Source organism: Miscanthus floridulus, chromosome 17 (genome assembly GCF_019320115.1).
Source record: "Miscanthus floridulus cultivar M001 chromosome 17, ASM1932011v1, whole genome shotgun sequence".
Taxonomy (NCBI): Eukaryota; Viridiplantae; Streptophyta; class Magnoliopsida; order Poales; family Poaceae; genus Miscanthus; species Miscanthus floridulus.
The window spans coordinates 37,258,889-37,282,435 of NC_089596.1; the positions used below are offsets into that span (position 1 = coordinate 37,258,889).

Consider the following 23,547-nt stretch of genomic DNA (forward strand, 5'->3'; position numbering starts at 1 on the left):
CCTTTCATACTTCTCTTCTTCTAATTGATGCTGGCGTGCTTGATCTTTTAACCAACACTGATAATCCTTTTCCTTCTGCTGCTGCCATTTATTCAATAGAATCTGAGATGTGACCCGCGGCTTTAATGTCTTTGCTTTCGACATCTTCCCCTGCTCGTATCGGCTCTTTTGTTCGACACGGCGTCTTCTAATCTCTCTGTACTCATCAGCCGATATTTGTATTTTGGGATCGACTGTTCTAGCTTCTCTCGATTTGGTCGATGTTAGGACCTTGGTTTTTCCTTTGAACAGCCCAGCATCAACCATGTTCTGATCTCTTGGGAAAGGATTATCATCGACTTTTATCTTCCAAGGTGTATCGAATTTGAGCCTCCCTTGCCGAATAGCTCTCTGTATATGCTGCCTGAAGATTTTGCATTCATTCGTGGAATGAGAAGTAGCGTTATGGAATTTGTAGAACTTCTTGTTCTTCAACTGATCAGGGGCAACATGACATGACCATCAGGCAACTTGATTTGCCCCTTCTCAAGCAAGAAATCGAAGAGCTTGTCTAATTTGGTAACATCAAAGTCATAACTCTCCTCAACTGCTCTTCCCTAAGGATTTAGCACCATCACTGTCTTCTTACCCCAATTCCATTCAGCTACAGCAACCTCTTCTTCTTCATCTTCATAGCCGTCATCGACTGAATATGGATCGTAAGCTTCGACCACTGAAGTACTCTTCTAGAATCGGGTATCTCTGCATATGCTCTGGAATTGGCTATTAAGTGCTGCCACTCATTGAGCCAATTGACCCAAGTTGTCAAATTCCTATCCCAGCAGTTTCTCTTTCCACATCGGCAGCATTCCTTGGATGGCTAAAGTAGCTAACTGATCATCGGCCAAGCTCAACGAGAAACATAGATTCTTAGTCTCTCGGAATCTCTGAAGAAACTCAGTGCCTGATTCATTAGTCCTCTGTCTTATGGTTGTCAAATCGGTTATTTTCTTCTCTCCAGTCCTAGTGTAAAAATATGTATGAAACTTCTTCTCCAGGTCAGCCCAATTGGCAATGGAGTTGACTGGTAGTGACAAGAACCAAGTGAAGGCTGGCCCTAACAGGGACAAGGAGAAGAAACAAACTTGATGGGCATCCTCAACTGATGCTTTGCCCAATTGTGTAAGATACCTACTGACATGTTCTATTGTGCTTGTACCGTCTTGACTAGTGAACTTGGCGAATTCTGGGAGCCTGTAATTCGTAGGGAGGGCGACCAAATCATACCATTCTGGATATGGGCGTTTGTACGAAAAAGTCATTCCTTTTGGCTTTAGACCGAATTGATTCTTCATCATCTCGGTTATCTTGAGCAGCAACTCGTCAGCTTGCGAATTCTGATTTCTCGGTACTTGCTGACCCATCTGTGGATTGAAATCCCGTGTGCCTTGATATCCTAGATTTGGTATCATGTGGAGGGTGTTATAATCTATGCCATAATGATAGCCTTGTGGAATCTCAATCTGTTGGGTCCTTTGCTGGCTTGCTACTTGAAGTCTTTGATTATAGACATAAGGATCTATATCTCTATGGATCCTCTAAACGGATGGTGCTATCTTCTGAGTCGACAATGGTATGTGGCCTGATGTGCCAAAATTGATCATCTGGTTTTGACTTTGCCCTGCTGGCTGCTGCACACGCTGTACTGATGGTCTAGGATTATACTGTATCTAATTTGTAGCAGTACCTGGAGTTTGTTCAGATGAACCTTGAAGTGACTGGACTTCACCATTACTAGCTGGTGCTGCTTCTTGATGGCTAGTGCTGACTTAATTAGTCCCTTGGGTCAATGAATCTAGAATATTGTAACAAGTCGATCCAATCTGACTAACTGGAATTCCATGAATCACCTATTTCATGGCGTTGTGAAATGCGTAAATGAAAGCTTCATTGCGGCTTGATAGGGCATCACGAACAGATTTGTCTATGGCTTCTGCAAAGAAACGCCTGTCTTCAGCTTCAACTGTATCTGTCTGTCCGTGTAGTAGAACTCTTGGTAGTGGAAATTTCTGAATAACTATGCTATCATGTGTTTTGGTGTAGGACAACAAACACTTCTTCTGAAATTCTTCCATAGGTTTGTTGATGGTATACCTATCTTCGTCAGGTAGGTCTTCATAATGTACCATAAGGATGTCATCATTGTTGTAAACTGCCATGACGATTGTGGTGTCCCATTGGGCATGCTAGAAGACGTGTGTCGACACAGAATTTCATTCCATGCTGAGGACACACGCAGCAAGCTGAAAGGGTCTACTCGAGGGAGTAGATCCACCTAGCTTCAGCACAAGGGTGGTCGATCCTATGTGTGGGGGTATTAACCCCTATACCCTTGCGGCTAGGATTGGGCCGACTCAGACTAGGGGGTCTGGCCCACTAGAAGACGACGCACGACCCAGCCGATCTGCTCAGAGTCTCACGCAAGGAATCAAGGCAGACTTGGAGATCAAGCAAGATCCTAGTCGGTTAGAATAGGAATCCTTATTCGGCCGCCTATGACAATTATAACTGGTTAGGATTAGTTTCCAGATTTGTAACCCTACCCCCCAGACTATATAAGGTGGGCAGGGGACCCCTCTCAAAAATCATCTCATATACATACAACAATATAATCAGACGTAGGACATAGGTATTATGCCTTCACGGCGGCTGAACCTGGATAAAACCTCGTGTCTATCTTGTGTCACCATCTCGTTCGTAGCTTGCGCACCTATCTACCGATAATCTACTACCTTGGGCATAACCTAGGTAGACTGCCGACCATATTTCATCGACAATGGCACGCCAGGTGGGGGGTGTGCGTACTGCTCCCCAGACGAACAAGATGGTCATCATCTCTAGATCCATGGCTATGCCGAACGGCCTCACGTTCACCATCGGCCAGATCACCTAGACCACTGGCTCCGACAACTTCATCGCCATGACCACGGAGGAGGTGCAGATTCAATCTATGTTGACCACCGCTTCACCAGCATTAGCTATGGCTCCGACCACGTTGGATCTGGCTCCGGCCACACCAGCATCGTCTTCAGCCATGCCGACAACCCGTCATTCGCTTCCTCGCTACAAAGGGAGGCGGATCGACAACACCGACCTGCTTGACTCCATCGATCAGGTCAGCACCAAGCTTGCTGAAACCCTAGCTCTGGTAGATTCGATTCAAAATCAACCTACCGAGCAGGTAACCACTACCCACAATAGATCTACCCGACCAGCTCAGGCCAGTCATCCTGCATGACTTGATACTGATCTCGTGGTCACGTCTACTTCTGAAGGGCGCTCCGTTCATCGCCGATCGGCCCCCGCAACGGGTCTCCGGCTCTCCGAGTGCGAAGCCTTGATGGAGAATTGCCAGGCTCAGTCCCATGGCCTATGAAACACTGCTTCTAACTACCCGTACAATATACAACGCTACTCGGATCTGTGTTTTATACATCGACCTTAGCCAAAGCCATGCAACTTCATCAACATGGTTCGGATTGAGGAGTATCAAGAAGGATCGGTTCACATAGTTCAAGAGGGTGGCTCAAGCTCCCTGTCCAGCATCGCATCTAATGGCTCCGTCCACACTGAGCTCTAGCATTGTGGCAATGAAGAAGTTGAATACGATATGGATATCCCGGACCACTCCTCAAGGTTCCCATGATTCCCATCCTTCCCACCAAGGCGAGGAGACTTGATCAATGTCGTCAGTAATGATGAACCACCGGCAGTTGGTGAAATAGAACAAGAAAGGCTAGCACGCAAAGCACGCAATATTGACCAGTTTAATCATAGACAAGCCGGAGCCGAGGCAGAAGAGGAGGCACGACGCATAAGGTTCTAGCCATGCGATCTCAACAATGCCTTTGACAGGGTAGGGGAAAAGTAGGTCTTTAGGACTCCAAGCGCCAACGTAGCTGTTGCTATGGCAACAATGCAACGACTACCCAATACCCCGGAAATCCAGGCAATTCGTGATGATGTACAAGCCTACCTGACGGCTGCTATAGCCCAGACCGCAGAGATTGCAAACCAAGCCCGGGCTCCGTCCATCTTAGTCGAATCAAGTCGTAGTCGCCAGTACTCAAGTCGCCCACAGTCACCCAACCAACATGGCTCGCACAACAATGACCCACCAGACAACCGTCAAGGCGGAAATGGTGGTCATGATGGTGGTCGGGATGACAACCACCGCAACAACTGGGACGATAATCGATGAGACAACCGCGATAATCGTCGTGATAACCACGGTCGCAGGGTCAACCAGGGTGGCAATTAGGATCGCCATGATGGCAATAACGATCTCCGCCATTCCCTCGGAGAACGCGATCTGCGCGATCGCATTAACCAAAGAGCCAATGATCGTGCATCCCACGAAAGCTATCGCCGTATGGAATATGATACTACCCACGGCCCTCTAGGTTTGAAGCAGTTTACTCCTCACCTTCGCCAAGTCATATGGCCCAAAAACTTCAATCTCGAAAAACTCTAGAAGTACGATGGCAAGGAGAACCCCGAGTTATGGGTCATGCTCTATGAAACTGCATGCAGATCAGCCATGGCTGACGAGCACGTCATGTCTAATTACTTCCCAGTCCCCATCAGCCATGTAGGCCACCAATGGCTGGTCAGCTTGTCAGCGAACTACTTTGATTCTTGGCAAGAGATCAAGTAAGCATTCATCGACAACTTCATTGCTACTTGCGAACAACCCGGCAACAAATATGATCTATAGTGGATTCGAGATCACAAAGATGAGCCACTGTGTGAGTATATCTGACGCTTCTTAGAGATGCGCATCAAGGTCCTATCAATCTCCAATAATGAGGCAATCGAAGCTTTCATCACTGGTCTCTGCTTCCACGATGCCCTAAGGGACAAGCTCCTCCGCAAAAGACCTGAATCGGTCATAGCGCTCCTAGCCACTGCTAAAAATATGCGGATGCCAATGATGCTAAAAAGATAATCATCGATGAAGCGGCAAGGGTTTCACGCTCCGACCACCCCCACACCACGACGACTACCGCGGCAACCATGGTCAAAACGACAATTTTGATCACCGCAACCAGCGCAACAATTCCCGCGACCACCACGACCAGCATAATCAGCGACATAATCACCATGACGATTATAGGGGCAAGCGTGCTTAGGAAGATGACAGCGAAGTCAACACTGTTAAAAAAGGTGGCGGACATCGCAACTACGAAGAAGACTATGCCAAAGCATTGAAAGGACCCTGCCAGCTCCATTCCAAGTTAAACCATACCATGGAGAATTATCATGTTCTCAAATCCATCTACATGCGCCAATAGGCTCTGTATAAATCCAACAAGCCTAATGACGTAGGGGAGCAGTGTAACGAGGACAACGATGATGAAGACACAGATCCCCGTCACAAGTACGTCAAGCCAACCGACCACGTCCACACCATCGTTGGGGGTAGAGTGTCCATTGAGACCAAATAAGAATGCAAGCTGCTCGCCCGCGCTTGCTTGAACGTGGCCAATGCTGACAACCTCATCGCCGATCCATGGCTCCCTCCTTGGTCTCACCACGAGATCTCCTTCAGCAGAAAGGACCAATGGGCTGCAATACCTGAGCCAGGGTGTTTTCCTCTATTTCTCGATCCTTGTATCAACAAGGTTCAGTTCGATAGAGTGCTGATTGACGACGGCAGTTCCATCGATATACTGTTCAAGAATAGTTTGCCAGCCCTAAAGATAACCTAGGCTAATCTCAAGCCATATGAGGCACAGTTTTGGGGTATTCTCCCTGGATAGAGCTCCACACCTCTCGGGCAGATCACGCTACCTGTGCAATTTGGTACCCTAGACCACTTCCGCACCGACTACATCAACTTCGTGGTCGCTGACTTCGAAGGCACCTACCATGCTATCCTTGGCCGACCAGCGCTCACCAAGTTCATGGCCATACCTCACTACAGGTATTTGGTGCTCAAGATGCCTACCAAGAAGGGGTTTCTAACTCTCAGGGGCAACGTATATGCAGCTTACACCTATGAGGATGATAGCTTCAAAATAGCAGAGGCTCATGACCTCTCTATTCGCATGGCCGAGACCATGCTTGATGCCAAGCAGACCCTAGCCAACCACCTAGAGATCCTAGAGCTCAAGGTCCCACGCAAGAACATCAAGTCCAAAGAGCACAAAGCGATCCAGTTGGTCGACGATGATCCTAGCAAAATGGCCCTTATCAGGGCCAACCTGGATCCTAAATAGGAAGACGCGCTCATCAGGTTATTGAGGAGCAACGTGAGTGTGTTCGCATGGAAACTCGCTGACATGCTCGGTGTACCTTAGAACTTGATTGAGCACTCCTTAAATGTCGATGGCAAGGCCAAACCCATCAAGCAGAAGCTATGACGGTTCGCTCGCGACAAAAATGAGGCTATTAGGGTCGAAGTTACATGGCTTTTAGCAACCAGATTTATCAAAGAAGTGTATCATCTGAAGTAGTTAGCCAACCCAGTTCTGGCAAAAAGAATAATGAATGGAGAATGTGTGTTGATTACACTGATCTCAACAAACACTGCCCTAAAGACCCCTTTGGCTTACCTCGCATAGACGAGGTCATAGATTCAACTGCCGGTTGCGAGCTGCTTTCCTTTCTCGATTGCTACTCTGGTTATCACCAGATTGCTCTAAAAAGGACGACCAGATCAAGACATCCTTCATCATGCCCTTCGGCGCCTACTGCTACATGACCATGTCATTTGGGCTCAAGAACACTGGGGCTACCTACCAACGCACCATATAGGCCTGCCTCAAAGACGAGATAAAAGATGACCTCGTCGAGGCTTATGTTGATGATGTAGTTGTTAAAACCAAGGAAGCATACACCCTTGTTGACAACCTAGAACATACCTTTGCAGCCCTTAACACATTCCAATGGAAATTAAACCCAAAGAAGTGTATCTTTGGTGTTCCATCTGGTATACTGCTCGGCAACGTCGTCAGTCACGACGACATACGCCCTAACCTAGAGAAAGTAAAAGCTGTCCTAGACATGAAGCCGCCCAAAAAGGTGAGGATGTTCAGAAGCTTACCGGATGCATGGCTGCCCTTAGTCGTTTCATATCAAGATTAGACGAAAAAGGACTACCGTTTTTCTAGCTACTCAAAGCATCCGAGAAGTTTGAGTGGTCGGAGGAAGCAGACGTTGCCTTTACACAGCTGAAACAATTCCTTATATCACCTCCGGTCCTCACTGCTCCCAGAGAAGACAAAACCCTCCTGATTTACATCGCGGCAACTAATCGAGTGGTCTCCACTGCCATGGTGGTCAAGCGTGACGAGCCTGACCACGTCTACAAGGTACAGCGACCAATTTATTTCATCAGTGAGGTGCTTAATGAATCCAAGACCAGGTACCCACAGATTCAAAAACTGATCTACGCCATACTAATCACATCCCGAAAGTTGAAACACTACTTCGACGGATATCATGTAGTGGTCATGACTGAGTACCCTTTGGGAGACATCATTCGCAACAAGGATGCAAACAGGCGCATCGTCAAATGGGCAATGGAGCTATGCTCTTTCTCCTTGGAATTTGTAAGCCGTACTACAATCAAGTCTCAGGCACTTGTCGATTTCATCATCGAGTGGACAAACTTAAGCACACCTGCCTCTCAGGGGCTTGTCGAGTATTGGAAGATGTACTTCGATGGCTCTCTCAACATCAATGGCGTAGGAGCAGGAGTCCTTTTCGTATCACCATCCAAGGAGCAGCTCCGATATGTCCTCAGGATTTATTTCCCAGCGTCTAATAGCACCGCCGAGTACGAAGCATGCCTACATGGTCTGTGCATTGTGGTCGAGCTCGGTGTCAAACGTCTCTATGTCTATGGAGACTTGGCTCTGGTCATCAACCAACTCAACAAAGACTGGGATACGACCAGCGAAAAGATGGACGCATACTGAAAGCGATCAGAAAGCTAGAAGGCAAGTTTTATGGCATCGAGTACACAATGTGGTCTGGGATAAAAATCAAGCAGCAGATGCGCTATCAAAGTTAGGATCATCCTGAGCCAAAGTCCCACATGGCATATTCGTTCAAGACCTGCTCACGCCCTCAATCAAAGAAGATCCTGCGGTCGACAAGCCTCCAGACTAGCTATTGGTGGCTACGGTTCTAGCATCAAACACCACCAAACCACCTCCGACCACTAAGGAGCCCAACTAGAGAGTACCTTTCATCAAATACCTGCCAGATGGTAGCAGTTACATCGATCGGACAGAAAATGAACGCATGATGCGTCGCAGTAAGTAGTATCTGCTTGTCGATGGCAAATTGTGGTGCAAGAACACGAAGGAGGAAATCTTGATGAAGTGTATAACCCAGGAGGATGGTGAACATCTCCTAGACAAAATCCACTCTGGCTCCTGTGGCAACCACGTGGCCTCGAGAACACTGGTCGGTAAGGCTTTTTGAGCAGGGTTCTATTGGCCGTCAGCCATAGCCGATGCAGAGAAGCTAGTCCGCCATTGTGAAGGTTGTCAGTTTTTTGCCAAGAGAATCCATGTACCAGCACATGAGATTCAGACTATACCAACCTCTTGGCCCTTCACATGCTGGGGACTGGATATGATCGGGCCTTTCAAACCAGCTCCTGGAAAATTTACATGCGTCTTTGTGCTAATCAACAAATTCTCCAAGTGGATAGAGTACATGCCCCTGGTCAAGGCATCTTTAGAAAAGGCTGTCGCATTCCTCGACCAGGTCATCCACCATTTCGGCATACCCAATAGCATCATCACTGATCTGGGTACTCAGTTCACTAGGAACATTTTTTGGGACTTTTGCGATGAAAGGAGCATAGTAGTAAAATACATCTCGGTGGCACACCCTAGAGCTAATGGACAGGTCGAGCGGGCAAATGGTATGATCCTGGATGCACTTAAGAAGAGGATGTACATAGAGAATGACAAAGCTCCTAGAAGATGGCTACAAGAGTTACCAGCCGTGGTCTGGGGTCTCATAACGTAGCCCAGTCGCAATACCGGCGTATCATCATACTTTATGGTTTATGGCGCTGAGGCAGTGCTCCTAGCAGATATAGCCTTCAGATCAGCACGGGTAGAGAACTTCGATGAAGACAAGGCCAATGAAGTACAGGAGCTAGAAGTGAATAGTGTAGAAGAGAAGTGGCTCAATTCTTGCATACGTACAGCCAAATACCTTGCTGTTTTGTGTAGGTACTACAACAAGAACGTCAATGAGCAGTTCTTCGTGGTTGGGGACCTGGTCCTGAAGTGGAAGATGAATCAGGCTAGTGTCCACAAACTCGCAACCCCATGGGAAGGGCCCTTCATGATCAAGGAGGTTACATGCCCTACATCTTACAGGTTAGCTCGCCTAGATGGAACGGACGTACCCAATTCCTGGCACATCGACAAGCTTAGGCGTTTCTATGCTTAGCTATTAAGATATGTACCCCTCTTGTACTTTTGATTTATTTCAATAAAGCTATTATGATTTCTCTGACCACTCTAATGTGTCACTTCGAAGTCTATTGTTATTCTAACTCTACCAGTTAAAACCGACCACCATTCCTTCTCGGGTTCTCAGAGCAGGCCCTGTCTCCAGTTCCTCCCAACGCGTGCATGGGATCCGCTCTCTACGCTACGGGTGATCGGTAGGTGCTCTCTGGTTTGACTTGTGTGTTTCTACGTGTGCACAAGCTACGCACCTCACACTCCAACCGCAAGGCAAACCAGGGCCATACAAACCTTTCAGGATGACACGTCAACTAAACTAATACAACTAAATAGAACGCCAACACATTCTAACTTAGTTACATCAACACGATATCTGAGCTTAAACATGTTTTCTACAAAACAAATAAGCTTATGTTGAAATACAGTTACGTTATTACAAGCTTGCCTGAAAAGGTCCAAGTTTATAATAACCCAACTACATCTTCTTCTATAGCTATAGCCTACACTATTGGCTGGTCGGGGCACGCGGCGCTTGCTGCTCGCTGGGCCTGACATTATGCTCGGGTCTCGGGGACTCTGGCATTGATCGAGCTGAAGAAGATGGCCCTACCGATGCCTGGCTGGTCGAGACCACAGGCTTCGCCGGTTGGCTTAAAGATGATGGCGCTCCCAGCTGACTTGTTGATGGCGCTCCTTGTATGGGTGGTGTCGCACCTCCACACAGGTTAATATCGCCAATTATTTTCACCGACAAGTCCAGCTGGGTCATCCATAGCTCCTCGGCCTTGTCTAGATCTACCTCCTTCAGGTATCCAGCCTCCAGGCGCTTGAGATCGATCAGGGGGTAGTGAGCACATACCATGCTTAGCACATGTGCGCCTGCATACTCTCCCACCTCCTTCATGAACCCCTAGAACCATCCCCATGCCCTTTGGCATCTCTCGATCAATCCTAGCTGTGGCATCCTTGGCAAATCTTCTGCTAGCGTCGGATCAATGAGGTTAAGGACCAGCAAAATGCCCTTTGCCACCTCCTGGCACCGGCTTTTCTAGGTGTCACAGTCCTTGGTGATCTCTTGGTATTGCGCCTTCCAGCCGTCTCGGTCTTTCATAAGGGCCTCTAGATGCTTTTTTGCATTAATTTTTATAACTGCAAACCGCACACGCTGTTAAGACGTTATCCACGACAAACTATGGTAGGCAACAAAAATGAGCAAAGGTGGTTGGACAACTTACCTTTCAGCTCCTCTGTCATCTTGGTCGTGTGGTCCTAGAGCTGCGACTGGTCTTGCGCTAGTTTTCTGTTGTTCTCGTTTAGGCGATCACACTCCCCGACCACACGACTGTTCTCCTCTCGAAGATGGATCACTTCAGCTTCTAAGCCTGCACTACAGCTGTTACTACCAACAACGCAACAGCACTTATCAGTAGTCGGTATGATAAAATGGCTACTTACTTGTTCTTTCCCGCTCTTTCTTACTGAGCTGGATGACCAGGTTCTGCTTCTAGGAATCTTGCACCGTCTTTTCATGATCGGTGGCTTCAAGTCGCTGGCGCAAGCGGTCCACCTCCACCGTCAGCTCCTTGTTGTTTGCAACGATCCCCTCGATCTGGTCGAAGCATTTCTTGTGGTACCTTGCAGTCTTCATTAAGTCCTGTGTGCAGATAGCTAAGTAAGACAACTATGACTAGACGCAAGACCAGGGGGTGAAGTGAAGCTTACCTACACTTCCGTAACAAGCTGCTTCACCGCCCATTCAACTTTCTTGGTTTCTTCGACCTCTGGGATTTCCTCATAGATAACCCATTGGTCATTCCACCAATGTGACACATAAACATGTTGTCGTTTGTCTTGTGGATGGCCCAGGATCTCCTCCACCTCATCCTCTTTGGGCTCTTCTTTGGGTCCTGGTGCTGGCGTAGCGTTAGCAGCATCTGTGATCACCACAGCCTTCCCACGAGCTGCAGCGTCGGTAAATGTGGTCTGTGCTCTCACCTTCGGCCGCTGCTCCTCGGTCTACTCTGTTACCCTCAATGCTAAGGTGTTGCCCTCGGTAGGTTTAGCGCTCGGAGCACTCATGCCCGGCTCGGCTGGTCCCTCGACCACCTGCTCGGGGACTATTGTCTGACTGCTCGCTTGCTGGGGCCTCGACGGATCTTCTACTATGGCTTCCTTGGTGGTCGGTTGCTAGGTAGTCTGCTCTGTACTTATTGGCGGCGCCACGCCACTTCTGGCTAGCTGGTCTAGACTTTCTATGGACGCCGAGCTAGTATATCTGAGATAAGTTCAGAAAGCAATCATATTAAATGCAAATTGCTAACTTATATCAAGGTTACAAATACTTACATGTTGGAAGCATGGAATGATGTGGAGAAGGCGTGACTCTTCGGCCGTACTTGCTCCACGTGCTGTGCGGATGACCCCTGGTCTCCCTCTACATCCAGCACTGTCGCTGGGCCTTGGTGCTCGACCCCTCCGCCGCTTGTCCTTCGCACTGTAGTGGTCAGTGGTGTGCTCGATTGAGTTGTCGCTCTCGTCGCCGGTCGCGTTCCTTGCCCAGGTACTCCCGAGGTCGACCCGACTGCATCCTTCCCCACCGTCGGCGATGTGGGTCCCATAGGCATGGAGGACCCACCTTGCTCCATCGACTCTAGTTGCTTTCTCCTTTTTTGAGGGGCAAGTTGAAAGGTGTCTGCATCTTCTCCCTCCTCTACGTCATCGTCCGACCAGGCAAAAACCGCCTTCCGACGCTTGCTGGCCGGGTTCTCCTCTGGGTCCTCCTCGGGCTCATTGATATTTAGCGCTCCCCCGGTGAGCAGGGTGGTTACTGATCTCTTCTTTGACTGTTTGGGGGTAGCCGGCCGCTTACCAGTAGCTTTGGCCACTGCCTCCTCTCTAGCTCTGAGTTCCACCCAGTCAACGTCCTCGTCCTTGATCTCGATGTTGGTCTGGGTGGCGGGATCAGCTCCTTGTGGCCACTCTACTCTAGGGGGCGGCGACACAAACACTGTCGCTCTATCCCAACCATTAACCTTGGTAACAAAAGGGAGGGAACATAGTAAGTTTCCACTTACCCTACCACAATATAAGACTGATTATGTGGCAAGATGAGTTACCTTTGGGGGAGGTCGGGCAAGCTTGAAAGCATGCTCAATGTCACTCAATCTGGCATAATTTGGATTGGCTAAGTTAAATAGCTCGCCAATTCTAGCTTTGACTTCAATTTTGTCAAGCGCCCTCTGCCTCGTCCTCGTCAGGTCTACGCTCCCTTGATACTCATAGCCAGGATGTACCCTCCTCTAGCAGGGCTGGATCCGCCGACTGATGAAACTCCCGACTATGCTCGGACCATCCAGTTTTTTCCACAGGATCATTCCAAATATTTCTAGGATTTGTCCCAGATGCTCAGGCTTCTCTGACCAGCTCATCTTCTTCTCTGGAATGTAGCCTGTGTCGCACAGCGTGATCGTGTTTGGCTCTTCGTGGATGTAGAACCATTTTTTGTACCAGTCGTCGAGCGACGTGTTCCATGGGTAGTGCAGGTACTGGGCTTTCATGCTGTCATGGAGGTTGAGGTATACACCCCCGGCTATCTTCGAACCACCACTTCCTTTCTTCCACAGATAGAAAAGATGGCGGAAAAAATCGAAATGGGGCTAGAAGCCGTCATATGCTTCGCACAGATGAATAAAAGTGGCGACAAGGAGGATCGAGTTGGGATGCAGATTGCAAATCCCAATCTCGTAGTAAAGACAGAGCCCCTGAAGAAACGGATGTATCAGAACTCCAAATCCCCATTTAAAGAAATCCTCAAACACCACGATCTCACCTGGTTGTGGATCGGGGTACCTCTCGCCCTCCGGCGCACGCCATCCTGCGAGCTCCTTGTTGTGGAGTACCCCCATGGTGACGAGGTCTTCAATGGTCTGCTCGTTGCTTCTCGACTTCCACCATTCCTTCACCATGACTCTTGTTTTCTTTTGCGCATCACTTTTCACCATTTCCTTTTGTTTTCTGCTTCTGACTCTGGCCTTGCTGGTGAACAGGGAGTGTTCTGATCTTCAACAGTAGTGGAGGATTAGCAGAGGCAGCAGTCGAGGCGGCGGCGGATTGATTGGTGGTGATTTCGGACGTGTTAGGGTTGGTTGGAGAGAGGAAGATGAAAGCTGCGGTTGCGAATGGCAATGGGGTTTGGTAAATAGTAACTGACCTATCATATACCATATTTAACCCAAGAGTTATGCCATTTCGTCTGCCCAGGATTCTTGGGGGATGTGCGCACGCGCTGTAGATGGTTGTTTTCATAGCCTCGAGATCTATGCCAATATATGTGCCTCTTCGTTGCTAGTGTGGGAGGGCCCACGCTGGCACACCTACTGACAGGTGCCACGCAACTTTTTGCTTGATAAGACAAAAAGGCAGTATGACATGCTATAGCCGTCTACTTTTTTGACCAGACGTGTTAGACCAGACTTGTTAGAACAAATAAATAAATAAATACATAAAATAATAGTAAAAGTGGCATATGGTTTTTTGCCACACTTTTTGTGCTTGGGGATTGTCCCGACCACCCTCGTGCTCGGGGACTGTCGTGACTATCCTTATGCTCGGGGACTATCCCGACCACCATTGTGCTCGAGGACTGTTTCGACCACCATCGTGCTTGGGGACTTTTCCGACCACTCTCATGCTCGGAACTGTCTCGACCGCCCTCGTGCTCGGGGACTAAACCGACTATAGTTATTCTTGGGGATTCGTCGTTTTCCCCATGCTGCGCTCGGGGACTGCCCTGACCACTCTGACCATTGCTTGGAGACCGCTCTCCTCGGCTACATGTGATTTGCACTCACATACAGTTGAGAGGCATTTCTTTTTTCTCACTTAGACCTTGCTACAAGGCTGATACCTCGCCTTTCAGCAAGCTCAGGGACTACATCGGTACGATGCACCTGCCGGTGTAGCTCGTATTGCTTGTACGATGATTGGATTCTCAACTTAACTGGGAATTCTTTTTAAACCCTAGCACCACGTGCCTATGTCACCTACTACCAGGCTCGGGGACTAAGTGGGCACACTTCACCTTGCGGTGAACGTGCTTATTTTATCGACCCCTATGCTCTGACTGTTGGCCATAACTACTACTGTACAAGGGTCACTTACATTTCTTTTCAGAAATACAAGTGGGCACACTTGATCAAGAAAGAAATCTTTTTCTTTTTTCTTTAGAGCACCATGAATTTTTCGGACAACCGAAATCTTCAAATATAATCGTGGTCTACTGCTCTCTGTGCTGGCTAGAAAATTGGCACATTTGCTTGGTCAATGTTTCAACCAATTAGAGATGACATGAAGACAGACCACATTAGTCGAAGAAGATCAAACGGTGTGTCGCAACATAATATACATGGTGCTCAGGGACTAGCTGTGGCGGTATTAACCCCTATACCCTTACGGCTAGGATTGGGCCGGCTCGGACCAGGGGGTCCGGCCCACTAGAAGACGATGCGCGGCCCAGCCGATCTGCTCGGAGTCCCACGCAAGGAATCAAGGCAGACTTGGAGATCAAGCAAGATCCTGGTCGGTTAGAATAGGAATCTTTATCCGGCCGCCTATGACAATTGTAACTAGTTAGGATTAGTTTCCAGATCTATAACCCTGCCCCCAGACTATATAAGGCGGGCAGGGGACCCCTCTCAAAAATCATCTCATATACATACAACAATACAATCAGACGTAGGACGTAGGTATTACGCCTTCATGATAGCCAAACCTAGATAAAATCTCGTGTCTGTCTTGCGTCACCATCTCGTTCGTAGCTTGCGCACCTGTCTGCCAATAATCTACTACCTTGGGCATACCCCTAGGTAGACTGCCGACCATATTTCGTCGACACTACGCAATCCTCTCGAGACGTGCCAGTCAATTTGACCCTGCAATTGACAAGGAGAGAAAGTTTATCAGTAATTAAGGGCGGAACATGCCGGTGTTGCCAGACAGTCCCGAATGTGCGGCTCTAAGAGCCGATATGAGAGGAGATTGACTAAATAGTCGATTCCAGCATATTCGTAAGAATAAATCAGTTAAAGCTTATGGGGTTGTGTAAAAAGAATCGGTTATCATTCAGAATAAATATCATTTAAGCAAACATTAATCAATGGCAATAAGATATCGATGATGGTCGGTTTATACTGAGCCAATGATTACAAGTAACTGAACTCCTGTTTATGTAAAGAAACAATTCAACACCACTCAACCATCTAATAAAGATAAATCTAATGAACATGTTAGATCTCATCTATCGCTATGACCAGTGGGGCATGAGGCAAAATCATGCAGGCCGTAGAAACAACAATAGACTCGATGACCCTAACTCATTACTAATATCAGTGGAGAATGAGGCAGAATCATAAAGGTTGTAATACAATAACAAGATCATGGGGCTAACATATCTTTCAACTTATCTCTACTTCAACTATCTCGTAATGTGATATGTTCGTGAGAGCGCTCGATATCAGCTAAACAACCAATTCAGGCATAGCGCACAGTTAAGGTCATGCTTTCTTAGAAACGGATCTATCAACTAACGATTCCCACTCCACGGTGCTAACAGTGGGGGTGAGAGGCAGAATCCCACAGGCCGTGATAACAGGCCATGGAGCGATTCTCGCTAACCAATAGATCTACTCAAGATCAAACATGCCTTAACCGCACACTATGCACGATTAAGATTGATATAAAACAGCCGATAAAAACATAGCTCATCGTTTAAGATGTAGATTAGATCAATTTTAGATTAACAAATGATGGGTTAAATAAGATATAAGGCCGATCCAGATCAATCTCAATCGGGCAGAGTGATATTGCTGTAATTAGATAAACAATGAAAGCAATAAGCAATATCGGTAACTTAATGAATCTACCAAAGACTGTCATTCAAAGGTAGAGTCAATAACTTACCTCGATCTAGTTCAAGCAGTGAGGTGTGAGGCTGAATCACATAAGCCATACTTGAACTAGGCAAGAGTCAATAACTAACCTATACTAGAGTCACAGTGGGGGTCGACCGGATCGATGCAGCCATACAAACAGAGGTATAAACCATGACGGTACTTACAGACAAGCAGTGGAGGTCGACCGGATCAATGCAGCCGTACTCGCTGAAGAACTCACCGAGATCTACTCTACTCCTACTCCTAAGGGGTAGCCGGAGCCGAAAAAAGTAAATTGACTTGTATTTGATTGATTGATTGTTCTTCCTTACAATAGCCGGAGTTTGATATTTATACCCGGAGTCTAGACATGAATCCTGCTCGAGCACGATTTGTTACAATCTTTGGCATAAAAATGAAAACATTCCTAATTTAAGATAACTTGGACTCTAATCTTTCTCTTTTTTAGAGTCCAGCATGCCTCGTCCCAGCGTCGATCATAGCTTCTATTGTTATCCGCCGGCGCTATCTAAAGAAAGCCGATTCTAGTGCTGTATCAGAATCATCTATTTTCAATCTACATGCAATTGATTCCTTGCTGACATGGTTTTAGGAGCTTTCGAGCCTCTGAAATCCCTCTTCTAAATTCTGGTGTAAACAAGAACTAACTATAAGTTCGTTTATTTGATGTCTTCATGCACCATCGGCACAAGCATTCACCCATAAACCTTCCACTAATTCTTCTAGCTATTCATCACCAACATTCAGCAGTAAAGCTCTCTAAACATTCTGGTTGTCCACGCTTTACTGCAAATCATGAACATGCATAGAATTTATTAATTTAATATAGTAACCTTGGTGATTAAATGCATGGAATAACTGGGCACGTGCAAATTTAATGATCATAGTGACATAGCAAAGATATAGAGTAAGGAACACCCTGCAAGAATATCATATACCATTTGGGATGATAAGATCCCACTAGTTTGATGGACTTCACTAACAGATGCATACATAGCTTATTACCCACCATTTCAGCGTAGGCAAGAGATTTCAGTTTAATTTTGAACCAATTAGATATGGCATTCCACAAGTATACATTAGAACATTAATGAGGTAAGCACTAACTCTGAAAAAACTAACTTCAGTTTAATTATCACGCTCCAGGTAATTGATGTACAATTGAATATGTACTAGAAGTCTGGAACAAGTTAAAGCTGCAGATCTCAATGCTGGTATCAGGACTATTTTGTTCAGTTGTTTATAGAAGCTCAAATATGCATATCTGAGGACAAGGCTACAGATCATGAATTAATTCAGGATAGACCATAAGTAGCAATCTGTTCAACTAATACTATTTTAAAAAATGAAAATACAGGATAGAAGCCTCACCTCCCTGTCCTTTCCAAACTTGCAAGTTTAGAAATTCGAGTTCCAATGGACTACAAATCTTTTATATACAACCCTGTACACAGAATTTTGAGCGGATTGAGCAATGGGCTATGAAATAGATTGAGCAATTAAATACTTTTTGCAAGGTTCCCATATCCTAGGCCATGAGATCATTGCAATCAGCAAGACAATCACAAGGGTAGCATATTGCACCTGGCTTCTTAGAGGAAAATAATCAAGCACATAGTCTGCAGGCCCTGTGAATGAGAAATAGAGATGGTGAGCAGCATGTTGGGATTTAAAACAAGAGCAAGCTGGTATTTCTGCAACTCATGACAACAGCTTGAAACAAAGAATGTTACAAATCCTATTATTGCTCTTTTTTAATCTGAATTTCCTTTCCACTTAAAAATTACTCTTTGCAACTATGACTGAGGTGTGGTTCAATACCCCAATTGTTTCAGATTTGATGCATCATCAGATCACTCATTTTAACAATAGCAGGACAAGCGTAGCACCAAAAAAAAACGGGGGAAAGAGGAATTAACATCAGTTAGAAGAGACCCTGTATATAATAATTTTATAGTAATTTATTAGTGTATAGGGATCATAGGAAATTTTGATAAGAAGCACTTATTAACTTAGAATTCAACTTTATTATCACAAGAAGTAAATTGTACAGATCAAGGAATCCATGATAGATCATAAGTAGCAATATATGTTAAACTATTACAATTACAAAAAAATAATACAGTATCAATCTGGATCAGCTCATGCTGCAGAAATATAGGACATCCGTGCAAAAGGTTACCCAATGGGAAAGATTTTCCAATCAACTAAGTTCAGAGTGAGGGTGAAAAATATTAAATAAAATGATCAAATTATAGAATCACCCAAACAAAAGTTCAGAGAGATTTTCCAATCAATTAAGCTCAAGTACCAGGCCACAAACAGAAGAATGTACTATCTAGCTATATTCCGGCTGAATTTTAGCAGACCTACAACACTTGTTTTACTAAAAACAGATTCCTAGCTAGCAACCAACGCCTAAGACTTATCTACTCTTTAGCCTGACTTGAATAGAATGTACAAGCAAGCTTCGAGAGCTAGGTGCCACCGTCTCTCGATCTATATGTGCCAGATCACGACGGTGGCAGTAAAGCCCACCATAAATTACACACGGAAGACCTGCAGAACAGCAATGAGCGGAACCAACCTTGTCGACTGCGTGCAGGGCGGCGCCTGTGGCCGATGATCACGAGGTCGTAGTCGAACCCGCCGCTCCCGGCTGCGCCCTTGCCAGCCGTTGAAAGGAGAAGGGACCCGAACCTCTTGCCTATGGTGGCACGGGCGTCGTGGTCGACGAGGACGGGCATCTCATCGACACTAGCGTCCATGGAGGTGGAGGCGGCGGCGTTGGACGAGCAGGGCGTCGGTGCCTTGTCAGAGAAGAACAAGATGCACTTGATAGATATGACTGGCGCCGGAAGCACATCTTTGCCATGCCACCGACACAGCACGCCGCACCTAGGAACTCCATCGTCCGCGCAAATCGAGGCAAGCTGGAAGAGGGACCAACCGGTCGTCAGCCGCCGAGTCTCGGTGCCCTTACTCCTCATGCCACGGCCACCGGTGGCCTGAGATGACGAATCTACGCCCAAGCTTCAGAGACAACATGGGTTGGCCTCGGATCTGCGCCGCATCAGGCGGCGGCAGGAAGGGGATGAGGCGGAAAGGGCGGCAGGAAGGGGAGGAGGCGGAGAGGGCGGCTGGGAAGGGAAGGGGAGGTGATGGGAGAAAAGCTTTCCGGATCCGCAGACTGGTGGGAGGAGAAGGCGGCATTTGAGGAGAGATAGATGGCGGTGGGAGAGATAAGTTTGGATTATAGGGCGGCATTTTGACCGCCAAAATTTTCACTGATTTGGGCTCTATTAATATTTATTATTTTAATATAATTTTTAATTCCCCACAAAATTATTATAATTATTGTCAAACGTTATTTTATTATAATATAAAGAGTGAAACGTTTTAGAGGGAATCACCTAGAGCCGATTCTTGTTTTTATATTAGCTGAAAGAAACATTCGAAACCTAATTCTGTACTCATATGTGTATATACATATAATTTATTGATTTTTAGGCATATGTTGTTCAAATTACTCATACGTGTATATACATATAATTTATTTGATGTTTAGGTATATGTTGTTCAAACTTTAAATAATTCTAATAAATCGGTAGAAACACATTAAATTGAAGAAAAAAACATATTCTTGTCCAAAAAATTATAATTAAATATTTTACATAAAAATATATGCAATCATGGGAGTTAGATAAAAAAATTATAATTAAATATTTTAAATAAAGGTTTATCCTATTTTTTGTCCACCTTCCCCCAACTGTCAGTCAGTGGAGAGTTTCTTCCATCTAAACTTATATGATCGATGCTCATATGAGTTAGAATAGCTTGCATACGATGGATATGGAATCAGATTTGAAGACATATTAGGTTGTGCCCTCCATATCTCTACCTTGTTCATTTTGACTTGTTTGGCTTGCTTCTAGTCAACGAACAATATTTTTCTCTCACACCAAATCAGCCAATAGTACTTTTAGCTATGGCTTATAAGCCAAACACGACCGAGCGAATATGTTGCTCATATGTGACCTGGACCGAGGAGTTGTACTCATGAGTTAGAGAACAACTCACGGCTAACAATTATACAGAGTCAAACTCTAATATGTATTGGATTCTGTTGCAACATTTTGGTGACTAGTTGATTAAAGTCCATTTAGTTCCATTTATTCATAGTGTTTAGTTGAAAAGTAACTAAATAGGACTAGATCTAGCTGACTAAAGTTTAGGAGGGGCCAGACCCTAAGTCGATATTCCAGATTCAAAGTTGTTTTTTGGCCCTTTACTATTCAATATTTTAACATTTGTTCTCAATCTAAATTAAGAAATGTTCAATAAATTATAAAACAAAACCAAAACAGCTACACTTCTTTTTATATAATATGTTAATAGAATATTTTAGATAGACAAAAAATGTACAATACCCAGATTTATTATAAGTTGAATAGAATTACATGTGTTGCAAAAATATTCTTTATTAAAAAAACTGTATATGTGAGTAAATTCATAAACCTTAACACCAAACACAAATTAGGAAGTAAAAAAAAATCTAAATGTATGTATGCATCGGATCCCTTCCAAAAAAAAGCTTAATTTATATAAACGTTCTATAAATAAAATTCACAAAAAATCTTATTTTCATATCCTATAGAATATAAATAAATCTAAATAGAATTATGCATCCGATCTCTTCCCTCCGTTAATTTGCGAAATATCAAATTTCCCGCCGGACGGTCCAAACTCCAAACTCCAAACAGGTTGCACGCGGACCTTTTTACCCAGGCGATGCGACCAGTTCATCCCCATCTCGTATCTCGTCTCTCTTGGCCATCTCTTCCTGAGCCGAGAGTTCAAACTCCCAAATCTTGGGCACGCCGGCGGCCGCACCCCTGCCCGCGCCTCGAGAAAATCGACATCTGTTTCCCCTGCTGCCTGGACGCCGCCGGCCACACCTCCGCGCGCGCCGGTGACTGAGGGCCTTTGCCACGCCCAATCCTGCAGCCGGGCTCCTGCGCACGCATCTCTGCACCGTGCTCCTCGGTTCTCTCGCTGCGGCGGCTGAGATCCGCTTGCGCGAGTGGTTGTGCCAAGATTCGGCGGAAGTAGCCGATGTCCTTCCAGCTGCCGGCTGCTGGCGCCAATGGCTGTGTCCTGCTTGGCTGCCAGTGGTATATTGTTGTACTTTGATGGAATTACTAACTACTAGCTTTGACTGCGATGCGATGCAGCTTGGTGAGCAGATGTTCCCGGATTGAAAATGCTACATTCATATTCTTCAGAAGATGCTAGAGGAGTTGAGGAAAGCACATGTTCCTGGATTGGAAATTCAAGTATTAATTTGATTAATCATATCCATCTGTACGAGTTGGAGAACTGCTGAAAACAAACTATTTGCTAGATTTCACTTTCCTAATATCCTCATTCAAAGAAGTAATTCACAAACTAAAATATAAGGGACAAATGTAACAAATGTTTGAGACTGTAGTACCATTTAGTATTGGGATTTTATTCACAGTTTTTCTTTTTGAATGTGCATATATTTAACAACTGTTTGCTAGATTTAATTTCACTGCCATAATATCATAGTTTTTTCAATAACATTTTCTTGCTGTTTTTGCATTTGCATAGAACTTCAATTTCCTGGCTCAATGCAGTGTTGCATATGAGACATGTTTAATTATTTGTTTGCTTCACGAAGCTGCTTCAGTTTTATTTGAGTTAATGCTACTTGTGTGTTACTGTGCTAGCTTTTCAGTGGTAAAACTTTTCAGCCATACAGGTAACTAAAAGAGAACATTATGTGATAATAGGTAGTTCAGAAATTTTGATTGTATATTCACTGTTAAATCTAGGCAAGATGTGGTATATGTTTGATTAGATTTTTTCTTGACTAATATATTCTCAACTGTGAGCTTAGAATTTGGCTGAACAAATATTACATCTCTTTCTTAACTAGCTTCTGATGGATGAACAATATTAGTTTAATAGAGGGCATGGGATGTACAATATTGATTACATGGATGAACCTCCTGATGTCTTCATGCCTTGTTTTAAATCAAAGATCTGCCATGAAGCAGTCAATTTATTTTCATGCCTTCGGGCTGACAGCTGACTATATGTGTGGTTAGCAGTTCTCTGCTCTTTGTTAACTAAGATGCTCTAACAACAAACTGTTATGTGAAACAAACCTTTTGTTGGTATGTGATGGTTTTATTGCTCTCCTGCATATCTAAACTAGTATTGTGTTGGCTGCAAGGAAGAGAGGCAAGTTAGCAAGAAACTGAACTTGCCTTCGATATTGGTGGTCCGCTTGAAAAGGTTCTCATACAACCAATATATGAAGAATAAGCTTGATACTTTTATGATTCTTTTGGTCCATAACCTCTAGATAAGAAAGTAGGTGAAGAAGACTTCAAGTGGTAACTAGCAATCCATGTTTGAACTCTGTGCAGTGATCAATCGTTATAGTGGTCTGGGTGGTCGATGTGAACTCAATAGCAATAGCAACTAAAGAAAATGCAGCTAGAAAATTCAACACAGATTTGTCCATGCTAGAATTTTTTTTGTTAGATGTGTATACCTATCTGTATTGATGGAGCAAGAAAGTGTAACAAATTCATTTTGTATTTGTTAAAAATACTATAAGAGATTTTAAGTGAAAAAAATATGCATCTTAGTTTTTAAATGAAAAGTTGTATATGGCCAATTAGTGTCAGGAGAAAACATTGGCTAGGTTGATTAAATTTTGGACCTTGAAAAGTTGCCCTTTTATAGAAATACTTGGGGGCATTAATTGGGTTGGACCTCATGAAAATTATGACAACAAAATGCAAAACATGACTGATAGGAATAGACATGCATGAGGGGTGAAGAATGAATTTTGGTCATTTGAGCGTCAACAATCAATAGGTTGTTATTGTTGAGGGCAAATTTCTTAGTGTTATGGCCCAGCATAAGATAGGGCTGTGCGAATTTAATTACCTAGCGAGTAGGGAGCAAAGGTCGACTTGATCCGAAGGAGCCACGAGCTGGATAGATGCTAGCAAGGTCAGAGCCATGCGCATGGGTGGTCTGGTGGCGGAGTTAGTGATCCTCTGTCGATGGAGGGT

The 23,547-nt window shown here is 45.2% G+C and overlaps 1 protein-coding gene across 2 annotated transcripts; it reads right to left on the reverse strand.

Moving 5' to 3' along the window:
* Positions 1-16,698: 16,698 nt before the first annotated feature.
* Positions 16,699-19,635, reverse strand: LOC136517726 (uncharacterized). Of its 2 annotated transcripts, none has more exons than XR_010774332.1 (3): positions 19,020-19,635; positions 17,804-18,060; positions 16,699-17,218 (listed from the first exon to the last, which is right to left on the reverse strand). XR_010774332.1 is itself a non-coding variant. In XM_066511370.1 (3 exons), the coding sequence occupies exons 1-3, from the start codon at positions 19,420-19,422 to the stop codon at positions 17,216-17,218; spliced, it is 450 nt and encodes a 149-aa protein (XP_066367467.1). In that variant the 5' UTR covers positions 19,423-19,635; the 3' UTR covers positions 16,699-17,215. The 2 variants fall into 2 exon arrangements, 1 of the variants encoding a protein (XP_066367467.1); XM_066511370.1 differs by having other exon boundaries at positions 18,017-18,060.
* Between the last annotated feature and the right edge of the window lie 3,912 nt (positions 19,636-23,547).